The following is a 15863-nucleotide window of genomic DNA, read 5'->3' on the forward strand; positions in this document are numbered from 1 at the left end:
GCCTCATGACCCTCAGTTATCCAGACAGACTAGCAGCATTTTCTGTATTCTCCATGGTGATCTGTGTTTAACCTTTCCATCCATGACAGATCTGACCCTCCCTAACCTCCTATTCCTCCTTTGCAGAACAAATGGTTCCTCAAATACCAAACTAAAAGAACTAAACAATCAACAACATATACTTAAGACATGTTGGTGTCTTTCTCGTGCTGTATATGGTTTGTTGGATAAGCTTGTAATGATCTATAATGATCTATAGTCTGATTGCCTAATACCTACATATGACCTTATGAATCTGAGAATGTATGATATCCAAGTTTTATGATAAAACATTTGAAAAACATCCTGTGACAGAGCTACAGTTATGAATAATGTAACAGCTATGGAGTCTTCATAGTGTCCATTTCTTTTTTTTGTTATCAAGCTAATCAGCAAAATCAGTTGTATGTTAACAAATATTTTTGCCTGTAAGCCAGGGAATGGTGATCTCTCTTAGATATTTCAACTATTTTCCTGTAAAAAGTTGAACTGTAGTTTAATAAAGTATAATTTTCAAATACTAAAAAAAAGTATTTCCTGAAATTTCTCCATTAATTTGTGAAAATGACAGCTAAACAACTGCAGCATCAGCGAGTCCCATTTCTGTGAAATGGTTCTGATGAAAACCACTTAAAGCAAACCTAACTTTTTCCTCCCCACTGATATGTGGTTTTGTGTGACTCATTCAGACACAGTTTTAAGCCCTTACAACAGTATGTGAATGAGTAAGAGATAAGTTTACACAAATATATGCCTTAAGGGGCATTATATTCAATGATGGAGACAGTGTGTGTCTATATGTATGTACACTAGACAGGTGGAAAACTTCCATAAGAGGTGCACGGATTAACAATATGTATAAAGCATAAAGCATAAAAACAATCCAGTACTTGGAAATCATTTCAGAAATAAGTCTTGTTTAATTGGGAAATGATTCACAGAGCAAGTACACCAAATGAAAGAGCAGCTTCCTCACCCTCATAAACAAACCGGTGTCACAACTGGCATCTTCAGTGTTAGCTAATGAAATGATGAGGCACCATCTTTTTATAACAAGTAAAACCAACATTAAAATCTGACACCAACATGTGACTAATGGTGCCATAATTAAAGAAACAGGAGAAATAAAACTGCAATAGAAAAATCAGACCAGCATTCCATGCTACTTAAATAATCACATTTTTGGACAAGTGTTGCCCTATGGGGTACTAAAAATATATAAGCAAATACAGTCTATAAATATTAATTCAGTCATAGTTTAAACAGTATCTCCCACAGTGACTATCCACATTGTTCTTTCCTGTCTAGAAGTCAGTGCTTTTGATTTGCTAACAGTCCAGGGGAAAAGGAAGTTGTAGGATGTTCTAGTGCATGTTTAGACAGGGAACTGTGCCCTGTCCTAGATCTAACATCACATAGACAGACATTAATATGTCTGTCTGTGTGATGTCTGTCTGTGTGATGTCTGTCTATGTGATGTCTGTCTCTGTGATGTCTGTCTATATGATGTCTGTCTGTGTGAGGTCTGTCTGTGTGATGTCTGTCTATGTGATGTCTGTCTGTGTGATGTCTGTCTATTTGATGTCTGTCTGTGTGATATCTGTCTATGTGATGTCTGTCTGTGTGATGTGATGTCTGTCTATGTGATGTCTGTCTATGTGATGTCTGTCTGTGTGATGTCTATGTGATGTTAGACAGACATTGATATGTTGTTTTACTTCTCTTTTAATGCATTTTAATGCTGTTAGCATTCAGTGGCACAGTTTTTGCGTATTCATCCTCCTTTCAGGATTGCGACTTTCCTTTAATTTGCTTTTTGTATCAGAAACATTCATCCACTTGTCATTGTCACTGTCTATTTATAATCCCAGTTTTCACTTCCAGCTGCTTTTTCCAAACAGCTCTGGATTTACCTTCATTTACAGGGGTGTGCTCCAATATGCTCTTATTACACTTAGTTTTTGATCTAACAGAAGACAAACTGTATTGTCCTGTGACTTGGAAACACTATTAACATTCATTTCCTTTTTTTGTGATGCAAACCTCCTGTCTGTCCTCTCCTGTACATAAAGCTGCTATGGGACAGACTCCCTATCCGTGTAAAACAAATTTCATCTCTGTCCATTTTCAAGCACAGCTTAGCTCTACTAATGGGAAACAGAAAGTTTACCTGAGGACTGCCCCCTCTACTAGTAATGGACAGATGCAGCTCAGAAATGCTTTATCCCATGCAAGAGTCCCCTCAAATTACCTATGGTATGATCCAGGTTATTCTCAATATGAGTAATATATAATTATCACCCAAGGGATGGGTAAGGCCAATCTCTAACCACATTGGATAGGTTATTTTGAGCACAAAAAGAGAAACTGGATAGGATTAAAATGGCCCCCAAGGGCAGCTAGCCTACTACTTAAATACAAACCTATAAGCAAACTCTTTCTGCTTTTTTTTCTGTCAGAACAAGTTGATGCAAGTATGCTGAGATTTGTCTGTTACAATCAACTTTTACATAGTACTTGAAAGTATATCCTTCCATGATACATTCTTATTCTCAGCTCTGCAAACACATCTCAATGCTGTAGTTTTTAACATGATCCTTTATTTCACAACATCAGTTCTTGGGCTCACAAACATAGAAAGGGCTCCCTTGTCAGAACCAAAGACAAAAACTTTAAGGTAAATGCTGCACAACACATCATTCCATTTTAGCTAGATATCCACTTTCAAACCACCATACCAAAATCCTTTCGTATTATAAAAGATAAACTAAGCTTTTAATAAGTAGTTAAAACAGATTCTGATAAATAAAGAAAAATGACTTTGCCAGATTGTCAAGTAAGAGGCAAATGGCAAAATCTTTCTCAGGACCCCTTGGGCATGTGACTCATAATAGGAAGAAAGTCCGTATAAAAGCAACCTTTGCCCTGAAACTCACTTCAAATGCACATACATCTGATATATGCAAGACAGTGTACATATCTCCATGCTTCAGACTACAGTCTTCTTTTAAAAGGCATCTTCCCATAAATATTCCATCTAGTATTTTATCCTCTAGCCCTTTGAAGAGCAGTCTAGCAGCCTTCTGCCTTGTAATAATAGAGACTTTATTTAAGCCACATTTAGTACGTCCTACAGCTAATTTAGGGCCTGTACTTTTGTATATTTTTATCAGACACCAGTTTTTAGCTTTTATTCCCTATCCTGGATCAGGTATTAATTTAGCCAGCTCCAGATTACAGACACTTTCACAGATGCTTTACCAGCACAACCAAAAAAAGTCTGCCTTTTCCACTTGATTAAAACCCAATTAATCTTTGCATTAGGCAATATTCTGAGCTTCGGGTCAGCTATGTCACTGCAAAAACAAAATGCAGTCTTCTAATACATTACTTCCATTAGTTTCCTTCATAACAGGTTCTCTTAAGCATAAGGCCTCCTTGTGTCATCCCTCAGTCAGCACCTGCACCAACTTATTGGCTACTCATACAGGAAGCTCCACCCACAGGAAATGGGGGGGTCTTCATAGATTCATAGATGTGTACTAGGCTAATGGCCCTGGAGCCTTTACAAGCCTAGCCCATAGAAGGGCCCTGGCATCGTGCCACCCGACATTAGTTCCCAGTGTCTCTATCAAGTGGAGCCACTGGAGTGATCCCCGGGGTGAACTTTCTATTACCCATCCACTCATCAAGATTTCTCTTGAAGAGGGACAGCGAGGTACTCTGCTTGATGTGTATGGGAAGTCTATTCCAGAGCACGGGGCAGTCTCTGGGTTAGGAACCTGTCCCTCCAGCATGTTCTGTTGATTGTGGTAATGAGGTTGAGGTCTCTGGAGTGTGTGGTGCTGAGGGACTGGGATTTCTTTAGATGTAGCATTTCTAACAGAGCTGGGTCAGACATGGCTTTGTAATTCTAGCAAAGAGCACCTCTAAGTAGGCGATATGAGACAGAGAATAGCTAGAGTCTTTTGAGTCTGTCTGTGTAGGACATGTGTTTAATTCCTAGGATCCTCTTCATCAGGTACTTCTGTGGCCTCTCCATCTGTTGCAGTTGTCTAGTGAGGTACATGCCAACTGGAGCACTGTACTCAATGATTGATCTAATGAGGGAAGAGTAGAGAGAGATGATGACCTCTTTCTTTCTGGATGCAAAACCCTTGGTAATGAGATGTGCCACTTAGAATGACTTTCTGACCACAGTGGCAATGAGGTGGTCGATGGAGAGGTTGCTGTCAACCTGCGTTCCCAGTTCTCTTATAACCCCTTCAGTGTTCAGTGGGCTCCCATCAATGTGGGAATTAGTGGGAACTGAGTTTTTACCAAAGGGGATGATGACACATTTTTTGGCAATAAGCTTAAGCCATGGTTTCGACATGAGTTATTGGTCTCAGTGAGGCCTTTCTGTAGGATGTCTGCATCACTTGGGGAGTTAATAATGGTTCCCAGCTTGCAGTTGTCTGTGAACTTGGTCAGCCAGAGTCCCTTTGTGTTGGCCTGGACTTCTGAGAAGTAGATGCTGAACAGGAGAGGACCCAGGACCAATCCCTGTGGGACTCCACTTGTGACTGGACGGCAGTCTGACTTGGAGTCTACTACTTTCACACTGTGTGTTCTATCTGTGAGCCAATTTGCAACCCACCTACTGATATAGGGGTTGACACCTAGTTTGTTGGGTTTATCAATAATTCCTGAGTGAGGAATGGTATCAAAGGCCTTGCCCAGATTGAGGTAGGCTGTATGCACTGCTTAACTTCATCCACAGCCCTGGTGACTGCCTCAAGGAAGTCAACCAGGTTGAGCAGGCATGATCTCCCTTTCACAAAACCAAAGTGAGTGGGATCTAGAGTTTGGAGATTTCCTATGTCTTTGTTAATCAGGTCCATGATTGTGCACTCCATAGCTTTACATATCAGACTCATCAGGCTAATAGAGCGATGATTCACAGGGTCTGTAGTTGCTCCCCCTTTATGGAGAGGGATGACTGTAGCAGTGAGCCAGTCAGTAGGGACAAAGCCTGAGGTGAGGCTGTGACTGTACAGGGCACACAGATGTGGTGTCAGTCCGCTTTGTAGTTCATGTAGAACACAGCCAGGGATATTATTGGGTCCCATGGAAGCTGTATTCTTGGTCTTGGACAATGCAGCTTTAGCCTCTGTTGCAGTAATGCTGGGTGCCTGGCATTCTTCTGGTATTGTGATTGGTCCTTTGTGGGGGGGGGGGGGGTAAAGGTGGCACTGAATCTGTCAGTCAGTATGTTGGGAATATCTGTTGACTCAGTATAGGAGGTACCATTGTACAGCAACTCAGAACAAATATGGGTATTGCCGTAGAGGTTCTTGATAAATCTATAGAAGGCTTTGTGATTGTTTTTAGTGTCTGCCGCAATTTTGCCTTCATAGCTGGCTTTAGAGGATTTGATGAGGGATCTCAGCTTTTTGATGAGGCTAATAAGGGAGCTTTTCCAGTCTTGGGACTTCACCTTTTTCTGCAACAGTTTCTTCCTTCTATTGTAGAGTTTATTAATGGCAGAGGACCACCAGATTGGCTTCTTTTTTTTGGAGGAGAGTGTCTTAGTTCTGTTGGGTATAGCTAGTTCCATACATTTATGTACATGTTCATACAGTGCACTGGTGTATGATTCGGCAGTCATGCAGCTATTTTCCATTGGCATGGGTGCTGTGAAGTTAGCTACCTCTGTTTTTAGGAGCCCAAAGTCAGCTTTGGAGAAGTTTTTCAAAGTGGTTACCTTTGCGGGGGGTGTGGGTGAAATATGGATTTCCATGGTGATTAGTTTATTGTCAGATCTGACCAGGGAGGGATTGACTACTGGTGTAGAGCAACGGTCACCCATGTTAGTAATAACCTGGTCAAAGATGCTGCTTCCTCTAGTGGGGGTCAGAATGAGCTGGTCCAGGGCATTGGAACTGATGAATTCCAGGAAGTGTTGGGCCAGTGTATTGTGCTTGAGTAGTTCTCCCAGTTGATGGAGAGGTAGTTGAAATCTCCTAGGATGGGAGTGCTGGGTTGGACCTTGATAGATTCCAGGGTGCTTAGGAAAATGGAGTGAGAGTCTAGGGACATAGTTGGGGACCTATAGCAGGCTATGACCTGGATTGCCATCTTACCCAATGTTAGTTGTACTTGAAGTATCTCAGATGCATTATGTTGGGCTACAAGTCTGGAGGTGTCCATATCCTTTATGAATATGGAGACACCACTACCTTTGGAGCTATGGTCCATGTTTCGAGGCCAAAAGATGTGGAATGAGTTATAGCCTGGTAGCACAGGGGTGTTTTCTGCCACTTTATACCAGGTCTCTGTTACAGCACAAATGTTGATGTTCAACATTTTGAGGAGTGCTTCGAGCGAGTGCATCATGAGATTTAGACTTCTAGAGTTGAGCAGCATGACCCTCAGATTGCATTTATTTATAGCTGTTACAGTGGTTATTTGGTCTTTGGAACACTGCCTAAAAAGACATTATAGGGGTGGCAAGTGCCTTAGCCAGTACCCGGAAACCCAGGGGTGACAGATGCAGGCCATCTCTGGCAAAGCATCGAGGTTTGTCAATCATGTCATCTCAAGCAGATACTGGATCCCCTTAGGATGACACTAGAAACAGCCAATTGTTGAAGTCAATCATTTTTTGTTTGTACTGCGGTATCATTCTGGGTGATGGTAGGATACTGGTCAGGGCTAGGGTCATACCTGCCTGGGCTTCATAATCTGAGAGCTCCACCATGTCTCTCATCATGTAGTCCAAGGAGGTGCATCTCAGGTCATTCACACCCACATGAACAATGGCAAGTACTTGTTGTGGAGTGACCTGAGTGCGTGTGTTATGTGTCGGATTCTGGCACTTGATAGACAGCTGACTGCTACCTTCTCCTTATTCAACCTAGTGAGTGAGACATCTGTGTGCCACACTATTGAGTCAACTATGAGTAGTGTATTGGGCAAGGTGTTTAGCCTTAGGGGCTTAGGTTGAGGGGCACACTGTGAAGGTGAGCTATGTGTTCTGTGGTTTGTACTGTGTTGTGGTGGTCGAGTGCATTTCTGTCTTGGAAGTCCCTGCTGTTTTGGTAAATTTCGTTTGAGAGCCTCCATGAAGGTGGGTGTGTGGTTTGTGTTTTTATGTGACAAATGTGATGGTGGGTGTTCTGGAGGGCTATGTGTTCCATGTGGTGTGGTGCAGGTGTTGACCTTCTCTTCTTGACCAGCTAGTCCTGTCTTGGCTGGAGAGTGCATAGCTTCCAATTTGGTGATATAAGTGCATCTCTCACAAGTGTTGGGAGGTAAGAGGAGAGGGTTGTCTGTGTATATGAGGCAGTTACTACACTGCCTCAGAATGCCCAAGTGCACCAGGTTAATAGGACAAAGCACAGGGAACTGCCCTTTAATCATGCCAGGAGGGTTGGTCATAACGACTAATTTCTATTTCCATGAAGAATAACTAGTGCTAATGGCACTTAGGTGTGCTGCAATAACTGCTACAAAAACCTGTTGAAGTGCTAAGTGACTAAGCAATTTGAAGTACAAGAGAGAAAGAACTAGCAAGATTCAAGGGAAAAAACTGAAGAGCAGACATTCTGGCATCAGTAATAGTTTACCTCAGCTCGGTGCTGCTAGGTGGAGCTTAAACAAGCGTAAACCTTCACAAACACGGGCTTTTAAACCAGAAAGTTGAAAGGGATGGAAAAACTGCCCAAATGGCCAATAAACTACAATTTCTGGGCCATAAACCACTCCTCTTGTGATAGATAGGCAACCTAGTGATTACCACTCCCGCTGATAAGCTAGAAGGCTTCCCTCCAACACAGACAGGCTTGGGGGACTCAGAAGCTTACAAAAAGTCCTCGATACAGCAAATCTGTATCTGGACTAGACTAGTTACAGGAAAGGCAGGAAGCAAGCATAGTAAATGTGGGATTTTATACCAGGCAGTGAAACAGGAACAGAAGGTGGATATTACTGGGAGGTTAAAATTCTAAAGAAGAAAATGAGTCTCAGCTACAACATCTGTTGCAGAAATCAATACTAAACTCAGCAAATGCAAACATTTTAACACAAACATTAAATAGATTAGAGTCCTTCAATCCATGATTGCTACCTCATGTGGAGAAAGGAAGGCGAAGACACTTTAATTGTATAGTGGCAGTGCAGAGTGGGGAGAACAGTGGACAGACAGGAAGATAGACAGGGAGGAGGTTAAAGTCTGACCATCTGTGAAAACAGGTAGCAGATAAGATTCACTGATGAAAAATGAAAATGATTGCACCAGGCCTACAACATTTGTGTGAGGGGGTAGTAGAATTCATGCCAACAGGTCAGGAAAATAATCCGAGGTGTTGATTTTGCTAAGACTGAACTACTAAGAACAAAGTGAGAAGGCAGTGGCAATAGCGAACATAACTGTGGGATTTCTCCTCATGTGAACAGACTATATAAGCAAAGAGAAATTTTCTTATTTCCACTACTGAAGATCAGCGCATTATCAATCAAAAACACTGCTCAGTTTCAGCAGATCAAGAACACAATTCATCATAAACCCACCTGCAAACTTCTAAGTAAATATTTTTCCTCTTTGCATGCTCCATATAGGGAACAAGTGACCCACACCCCAGATCTTATATATACTTGATCCATGGTCACACAATAGTGGTCAAAGTGTAAACTCACCACAGTGATCTCACAGAAACATCTATAACTTGAACCTAGGACTATGCCTTCTGCCTGTTGTAAAAACCTGATTTTTCAGCAATTGAATTTGAAATGTTATAACCCTTTCAATTGATCCTTGATCACCGCTATGGAAACCAGTGTTTTCACTCTTTTTGGCTCCAGTAAGGTAACCTCTTAAGTATATACGCAGTTCTGGAAGCCACACAAAATGAGGGGCCTCAGGCCTCTGCAAGTTGTCCAGATGGATGCACTCGCAAGGGTGAATGGGGTGAAGACAAAGGCATATGATCAGAGATTGGAGAAGCTAGAGTTCCTCACAGTGAATAACAAAAAATAGTGTGGAATATGATAGTGATGCACAGGCTCATGTCCGGGTGATATGATGAGGTGATACTGAACTTAGCATCTAGATTAAGGAAGAGAGAGGGCATAGACAACAGATTGTAGGGACCAGCTAGTCCCTTGGACTACAAAGGAAATTCTTCATGTGATGTGGGTGGTGGAGATGGAGTACATAGGGAAAATCAGTGGGGTATGGGCAGGTGGGGAAGGGGTTAGGAGGAATGTGGTGATTGAGGACAGGTAGAATGTTAAATGCACTTAATACATGGACAAGGTAGACATATTGTTTCCTTCTGTATTCAAGCAAGTGTAATTATAAAGGGCACTATATAAGAGTTAATGTGGGGTGTGGGCTGCGTATAGATAAATCGGCATTGAACCAAGTAACGGTGTTTTAGAGTGCTGACTTGTGGAGTGGAGGCCTCATAAAATCATTATTTTCTGATACATTTCTTTTAGGCACTGGAGGCACTCATCGAATTGGGAGATCTTTGCAGTTGCTTCATACAGCATGCTAGATGAAGAAGTTCTTGGATTACCCTGGTGGGCCTAGACAGAAAATTGTTATGTATAGAGTTGTCCAGAATGGAATGAACCTTAGTTACACTGGCACTTACATTAAAGGCAAACGTTATCTGCTGATTAAGATAAAAACCAACGTATTTCATGTCTTGGACAACTTCTACAGAACTACCTTCATCTAGAACAGCCTTCATTTAGTTGGCTTTCTACAAGAAATCATTAGTAAAAATATGTTTCTCAATAATAAACCTGTTGTAAATTGACTTGAATCTTCTTCTGGCTTTTCCCGGCTAGAGATCGCCACAGCAGATCACCCATCTGCTCATGATTGGCAGCAGAGTTTCATGGTGCTGAGTTGCCAGCCCGGCGCACAACCCTCCACAGAAGGCACACACACACTCATGCCTAAGTCCAATCCATCTACAGCAGGTCTTTGGGATGTGGGAGAAAACTGGACCACCTGGAGGAAACCCACACGACCACAGGGAGGACATGCAGACTCCACACAGAAGGCACCCCAGCCGATGATCGAACCGGAGAACCTCTTGCTGTGAGGCGGCAACGCTAACCGCTGCACCACTGTAAATCGACTTGAATGTTATGCGCATATTACAGTCATTATTACTGTAGTATCACTACACTGCAGCCATGGGATTGTTTACTAGTTACATGTGCATATGACATCCATTGAGGACAAGGTCATTCGTAGTTTGAATAGCTCATTGTTTATCTATAAGGTGCACAACTAATGTTGAGCTTTCTAAGTAATGCTTTTGAACTGAGTCTTAGTAATGCTTTATGTTCAACAGACAAATGTTTTTGATATACTCATAAGATATTTTATACATTTTGGATTACCTCATAGCAGTTGTATTTTTTTTTTAAATTTCAGCTCCATCAGCTCCGGTAATTAATCCTCAGCTTCCCAATTCAGCTACAAGTACATCTGTAAGGGTGTGCTGGAGCCTGTTTTCTGACGACACAGTAGAATGCTATCAGCTGTACTATAAATCAGTGATGGAAGATGTAACCTGTGAAGAGCAAAATGGTAAGAATAAAAGGCAAGCAGAGCTCTGGGCCAGTGATCATTTCATGCACCTCTACATATATTGCTGGCAAGTAAAATGTTTACTTAAAAACAATGTCTATTGAAAACAGTTGGTAGTTTAAAAGTTCAAAAAATTGCTCATTTGACATATCTGGGAATAGTCAGGGTCCGATCCTGAGAATCTGGGTTTATAGATAGATCATAGGGTCTTGGAGCTTAGGGTAATAGACTTAGGTGTCAATCTTTTCACCTACTGGCCTTCAAGAAGCTTAATTGCAAAAAATCCACGCTGATATTTTCTGTGTTTTATATATGCATCTAGTCCTACTGCTTTTTCATAATTACACATTGAGTATGCTGATTGCTTGCAGAGTACTTTTTTCAAATGATTTTCATGAATTTCTTATTTGTTTTAATTGTTGTGTGTTTTTGTCTCCCTTGACTACTGACTATCATGTCTTCTCAGTGAGACTTGAGCCAATTTGTTCCCCTATAAGGGGTAACCCCATTATGATAACAATAGCCATTCAGAGAGCCAAGTGGGTGGTTTGTGCCCCTGCCCATATCCTATCTTCCATGCATTAACTGGTTGAGATGGGTGCCTTTGTTTCCTGGACAGGGTTAGTCAGATTTAACTCCAAGAGCATGAGGGACCCTATAGTATTTGAACTGTACATACCCCCAGACCTTGAACTGCATGGCACACATCTCCATCAGCAGCTTGCATCATTTTTGGAGCTTGGCTATGTGTGTGTGTGTTTTTGTTAAACCCTAACTACACCCACAGGTGGCTGACATAATCACCAGATCACAATGGGGTATTTAACTCCCTCTTCCCTTGAAGTATACATGCTGTCATGCATACACTCACACAGAACTGCCATTACTGACTTGGGATAAATGCCACCCCCCCCCCCCGTCAGTGGCCTGTATGTACTTCTCCATGTGTATGGAAGGCACGTCTCCCTGGGAATGAGAGAGCTAGTGTTAGCTTCTAAACGCCCACCCAGCTCTTTCAGTGCTCAAGCTGCTACTTGAACTTAGGTTGCCTGGGTCTTAGCCAAGACTTTCCCCTCGTGCCACAGAACTGGGTCTTGAGTGTCTTATTTTTGCCATTTTTGGGATGAAGCACTATGCCTAAGAATGGATGTAAGTCATAGATTTAATGTTGTTCTAGTTGTATAACATTCACCAGAGCAGATATTGAAATTATTCACTTTCCCCACTAGAGTCCTTATCTGCATATGGCAGGAATCATTGCGATTTTGTGTCCAAGGATACCCTCCTTTTGAGCTTGTCAGCATTAGAGAATGAAATAGGATATTGCTGAGGTAGTTTGTGGCTCTTTGAGTATCTTGGCCACTTTTTTCAGTCCCTCATACAGTTAGCTGCTTCCTAAAAAAAAGTTATCACTAATGTTGCACAATTAACATGTCATTCTTCATACTAATGTTGCACAATTAACATGTCATTCTTCATACTAATGTTGCACAATTAACATAATTCTTCATACTAATGTTGCACAATTAACATGTCATTCTTCATACTAATGTTGCAAAATTAACATGTCATTCTTCATACTAATGTTGCACAATTAACATGTCATTCTTCATACTAATGTTGCACAATTAACATGTCATTCTTCATACTAATGTTGCACAATTAACGTCATTCTTCATACTAATGTTGCACAATTAACATGTCATTCTTCATACTAATGTTGCACAATTAACGTCATTCTTCATACTAATGTTGCAAAATTAACATGTCATTCTTCATACTACTATAAACGTCATCCACTTCACTTGTATGTATATAACTTTAAGCTAATGAATATTCTGTTTGAAGAGTACATTTCAAGTTACTACCACATAAGCAACTCAACATCTGACTTCGCAGTAGATGCCAGAGTATTTGAACAAAGTGTAAAGTCTTTAAGTATAGCCCTTAACTTTGTAAAAGGAAAAGCGACTGAAACAGCAAAGATTTCTGCCCTTTCAAAATTATAAATAATATATTTTGGATTAAGATACTGATTTTTAAGGATCCACCTAGTTATTGCAAACCATCAAACACAAGTGAATACCCTTGCTCATGTTTATTTGACATCAGTAACATCACTAGGAGAAGTGTCTTTCAGTTGATCTTATTTCCCACAACTGATATACTGGGATGCTATGCCCTCTTTACCCCAAACATGGGTAAGTTATGAAACCGCATACCCTGGACTCAAAATATATTAACTCTTCAGTTACCATGCATTGAGATATAACAATTCACTTTTATCAAGCCATATGGAGATTTTGGAGGTATTTTGATTTAATATTTGTTAACTAGATAGGTGGACTGTTCCTAGAATGCTTTTTAGCCACAACCTGAGTGCTACTGCACAGCATAGCCCATGTAATGCAATGCATTTTTATACAAAAATATATATAAAGAAATGTAACATACAGCTGAAGTCCAGTTTCCAGTCCAAGGAATGTAGGGTGCAGGGGATTTAGCTTCCCTTCATTAACGTCACTATTCTGTTACACTTAATGTAAGAGTCTTATTTTATATTTACTTTGGTTTTCAACCATTTTAATAATGCATTTGCATTGTCATAGTTTTGTCATCGTGATTTGTCACTGATGCAGACTTTCTGAATAATAATTTCATGTATTTAATATTTTTCATTCAGTACTTGTTTCAATAGATACACATAGAGGTACAATAAAAAACACAGACGTATAATGAAAAAAAACACAAATACCTGGATATTCTTTTTGTTATACACCTAAGTGTTTTTTTATCATATTTTTAGTATATGGGTTACCACTTTTCAGACATTACATTTAGTGTGTGTTTTAGTTTAGGTAACTATAGAGCTCTTAGTTTTAAAAAGAAACAAGCCAAGCAGTATATATATATATATATATATATATATATATATATATATATATATATATATATATATAATGTACAGTAACAGACATTTAAGTGCAGATAAAAATACAGATATTGCTGTAATGAGGTTTTTAAGTGTGCATGCGGTATTTAGAACTAGTGGAAAACGAGTGCAATAGAGACATTAAAAGATAAGAGATGTTAAAGAATTTTATATATATATATATATATATATATATATATATATATATATATATATATATATATATATTCACTGGTTAGTGAAGACCCAAGTAATTCTTGCAGGAAATGCAATCTAGTGGCAAATATTGCACCTAGTCTAAGCCTTTATGGTAGAGTCACTTATGTTTCTCTGGGAAGAGCTAAGAAATTTCTGATTGTTTATTGGTTAAAACAAGTTATGCATGAGCCTGCAGTTCAGTAATAATCCGCAACTGTGAATGGGTGTAGGATACAGCTGTGAATGCAGGATACAACTGTGAATGGATGTAGGATACAGCTGTGAATGCATGATACAACTGTGAATGGGTAATGCAGGGTACAGCTGTGAATGGGTAATATAGGATACAGCTATGAATGGGTAATACAGGATACAGCTGTGAATAGGTAATGCATGATACAACTGTGAATGGGTAATGCAGGATAGAACTGTGAATGGGTAATGTAGGATACAACTGTGAATGGGTGTAGGATACAGCTGTAAATGCAGGATACAATTGTGAATGGGTAATGCAGGATACAGCTGTGAATGGGTAATGCAGGATACAGCTGTGAATGGGTAATGCAGGATACAACTGTGAATGGGTAATGCAGGATACAGCTGTGAATGGGTAATGCAGGATACAACTGTGAATGGGTAATGCAGGATACAGCTGTGAATGAGTAATGTAGGATACAACTGTGAATGGGTGTAGGATACAGCTGTGAATGCAGTATACAACTGTGAATGGGTAATGCAGGATACAGCTGTGAATGGGTAATGCAGAATACAGCTGTGAATGCAGGATACAATTCTGAATGGGTAACGTTAGTAGTGGGACAAGTCTTCTATAATCTTTATGTAATTCTAGAGGTGCAGCTAGCTATTACTGTGCTTGGTGCTGTTCCCCAATCTGACACCACACCTCCAAAAAACTCTCTTCTTAGTACTTGAAGGGCAAAAACACATTCTTCTCCTTTTAAACTGTAGCAATCATTTGTACAGTTTATAAAACACATGGACCACAAAGATCAACAACAACAACACAAAAACCCATCTATTTCCTTATTTTAAACTTCAGCAACTGCTTACTACATTTTTACTACATTTGTAGTAAGCAGTTGCTATAGTTTATAACAAACACAGAGGAAGTACTACAGTGCTCAGTTTTGACCATAAATGCAATACCAGCATTTATTTCACATGGTGGTATGTACTGAAGAGTGATCAGGATTGGCCAGTCATGACCCTTAACACTTTACGCTTGGGGTGACTGTCCCCCTGTCCCACTCTAGCTATGCTACTGTATAATTCACATGTCTTTGTCCATATATCTCATACTCTGGGCACCTCCTGCTTTTTTTCTGACCATTTTTCCTGGATATTCATTCACTAGTCTACACACTATTATACTTTGCTGCAGATTATGCCTACTCTACTGTACTCGTGTTGACCCTATGTTTCATGGACCATCTCACACAAATATTACTGGTCATCGTTTACTGCAAAACTGTACATATATAAAGCTATCCTTCTTATATACATATTTTCCATACTTTTAAATTCAAATGTACTTAATAAATAATGTTTAAATTAGATAAGGTTTCCAATACACATCTATTTCTTGTATTTATGCCACATACTCAAACTGTTTCAATGTTACATTTAGAATGCTTTATTGGATACTGTAATGTCTTTTCTGCTAATGGATTTCATTTTGTCTGCAGGCTGTCATTTCACTTGTCTACAACTTGATAGGTGTGTTTTTTATTTTTATTATTTTTATTGATTTCACTTATCTTTTGTATGTATTCCACCTTTAATCCTAATCATAGTTGGAAAATGATAGGAAGACCAGCTTGGCAACCTGGTAAACAAATGTTTTATATATATATATATATATATATATATATATATATATATATATATATACATATGTATGATTTACTATCAAAATTGCGAATGACAAAAAAAAGTTCAGTTGAGCGACTCAGAACACTGAAGACTAAGTAGGTCAGTATATTGAATATTATGCCGATTATTCGAATTCAGCATTATTCGACATACTATTTCTCAAGAACCTCTTACAACAGTAAGTTAAGTTTTGGTGGTTTGCAGTAG

At 39.7% G+C, this 15863-nt stretch overlaps 1 protein-coding gene across 1 annotated transcript in view; it reads left to right on the forward strand.

The window, feature by feature from the left end:
- FSD2 (fibronectin type III and SPRY domain containing 2) overlaps window positions 1-15863 on the forward strand; it is a 362733-nt gene that overhangs the window by 153343 nt on the left and 193527 nt on the right. The window contains exon 7 of the mRNA XM_044077640.1: window positions 10478-10633. Within this exon, the coding sequence (XP_043933575.1) occupies window positions 10478-10633 (156 nt within the window). The remainder of the gene's footprint in view (window positions 1-10477; window positions 10634-15863) is intronic.

The sequence above is a fragment of the Protopterus annectens genome, chromosome 7.part0, assembly GCF_019279795.1.
Source record: "Protopterus annectens isolate FY-2018-M chromosome 7.part0, PAN1.0, whole genome shotgun sequence".
NCBI lineage: Eukaryota > Metazoa > Chordata > Ceratodontiformes > Protopteridae > Protopterus > Protopterus annectens.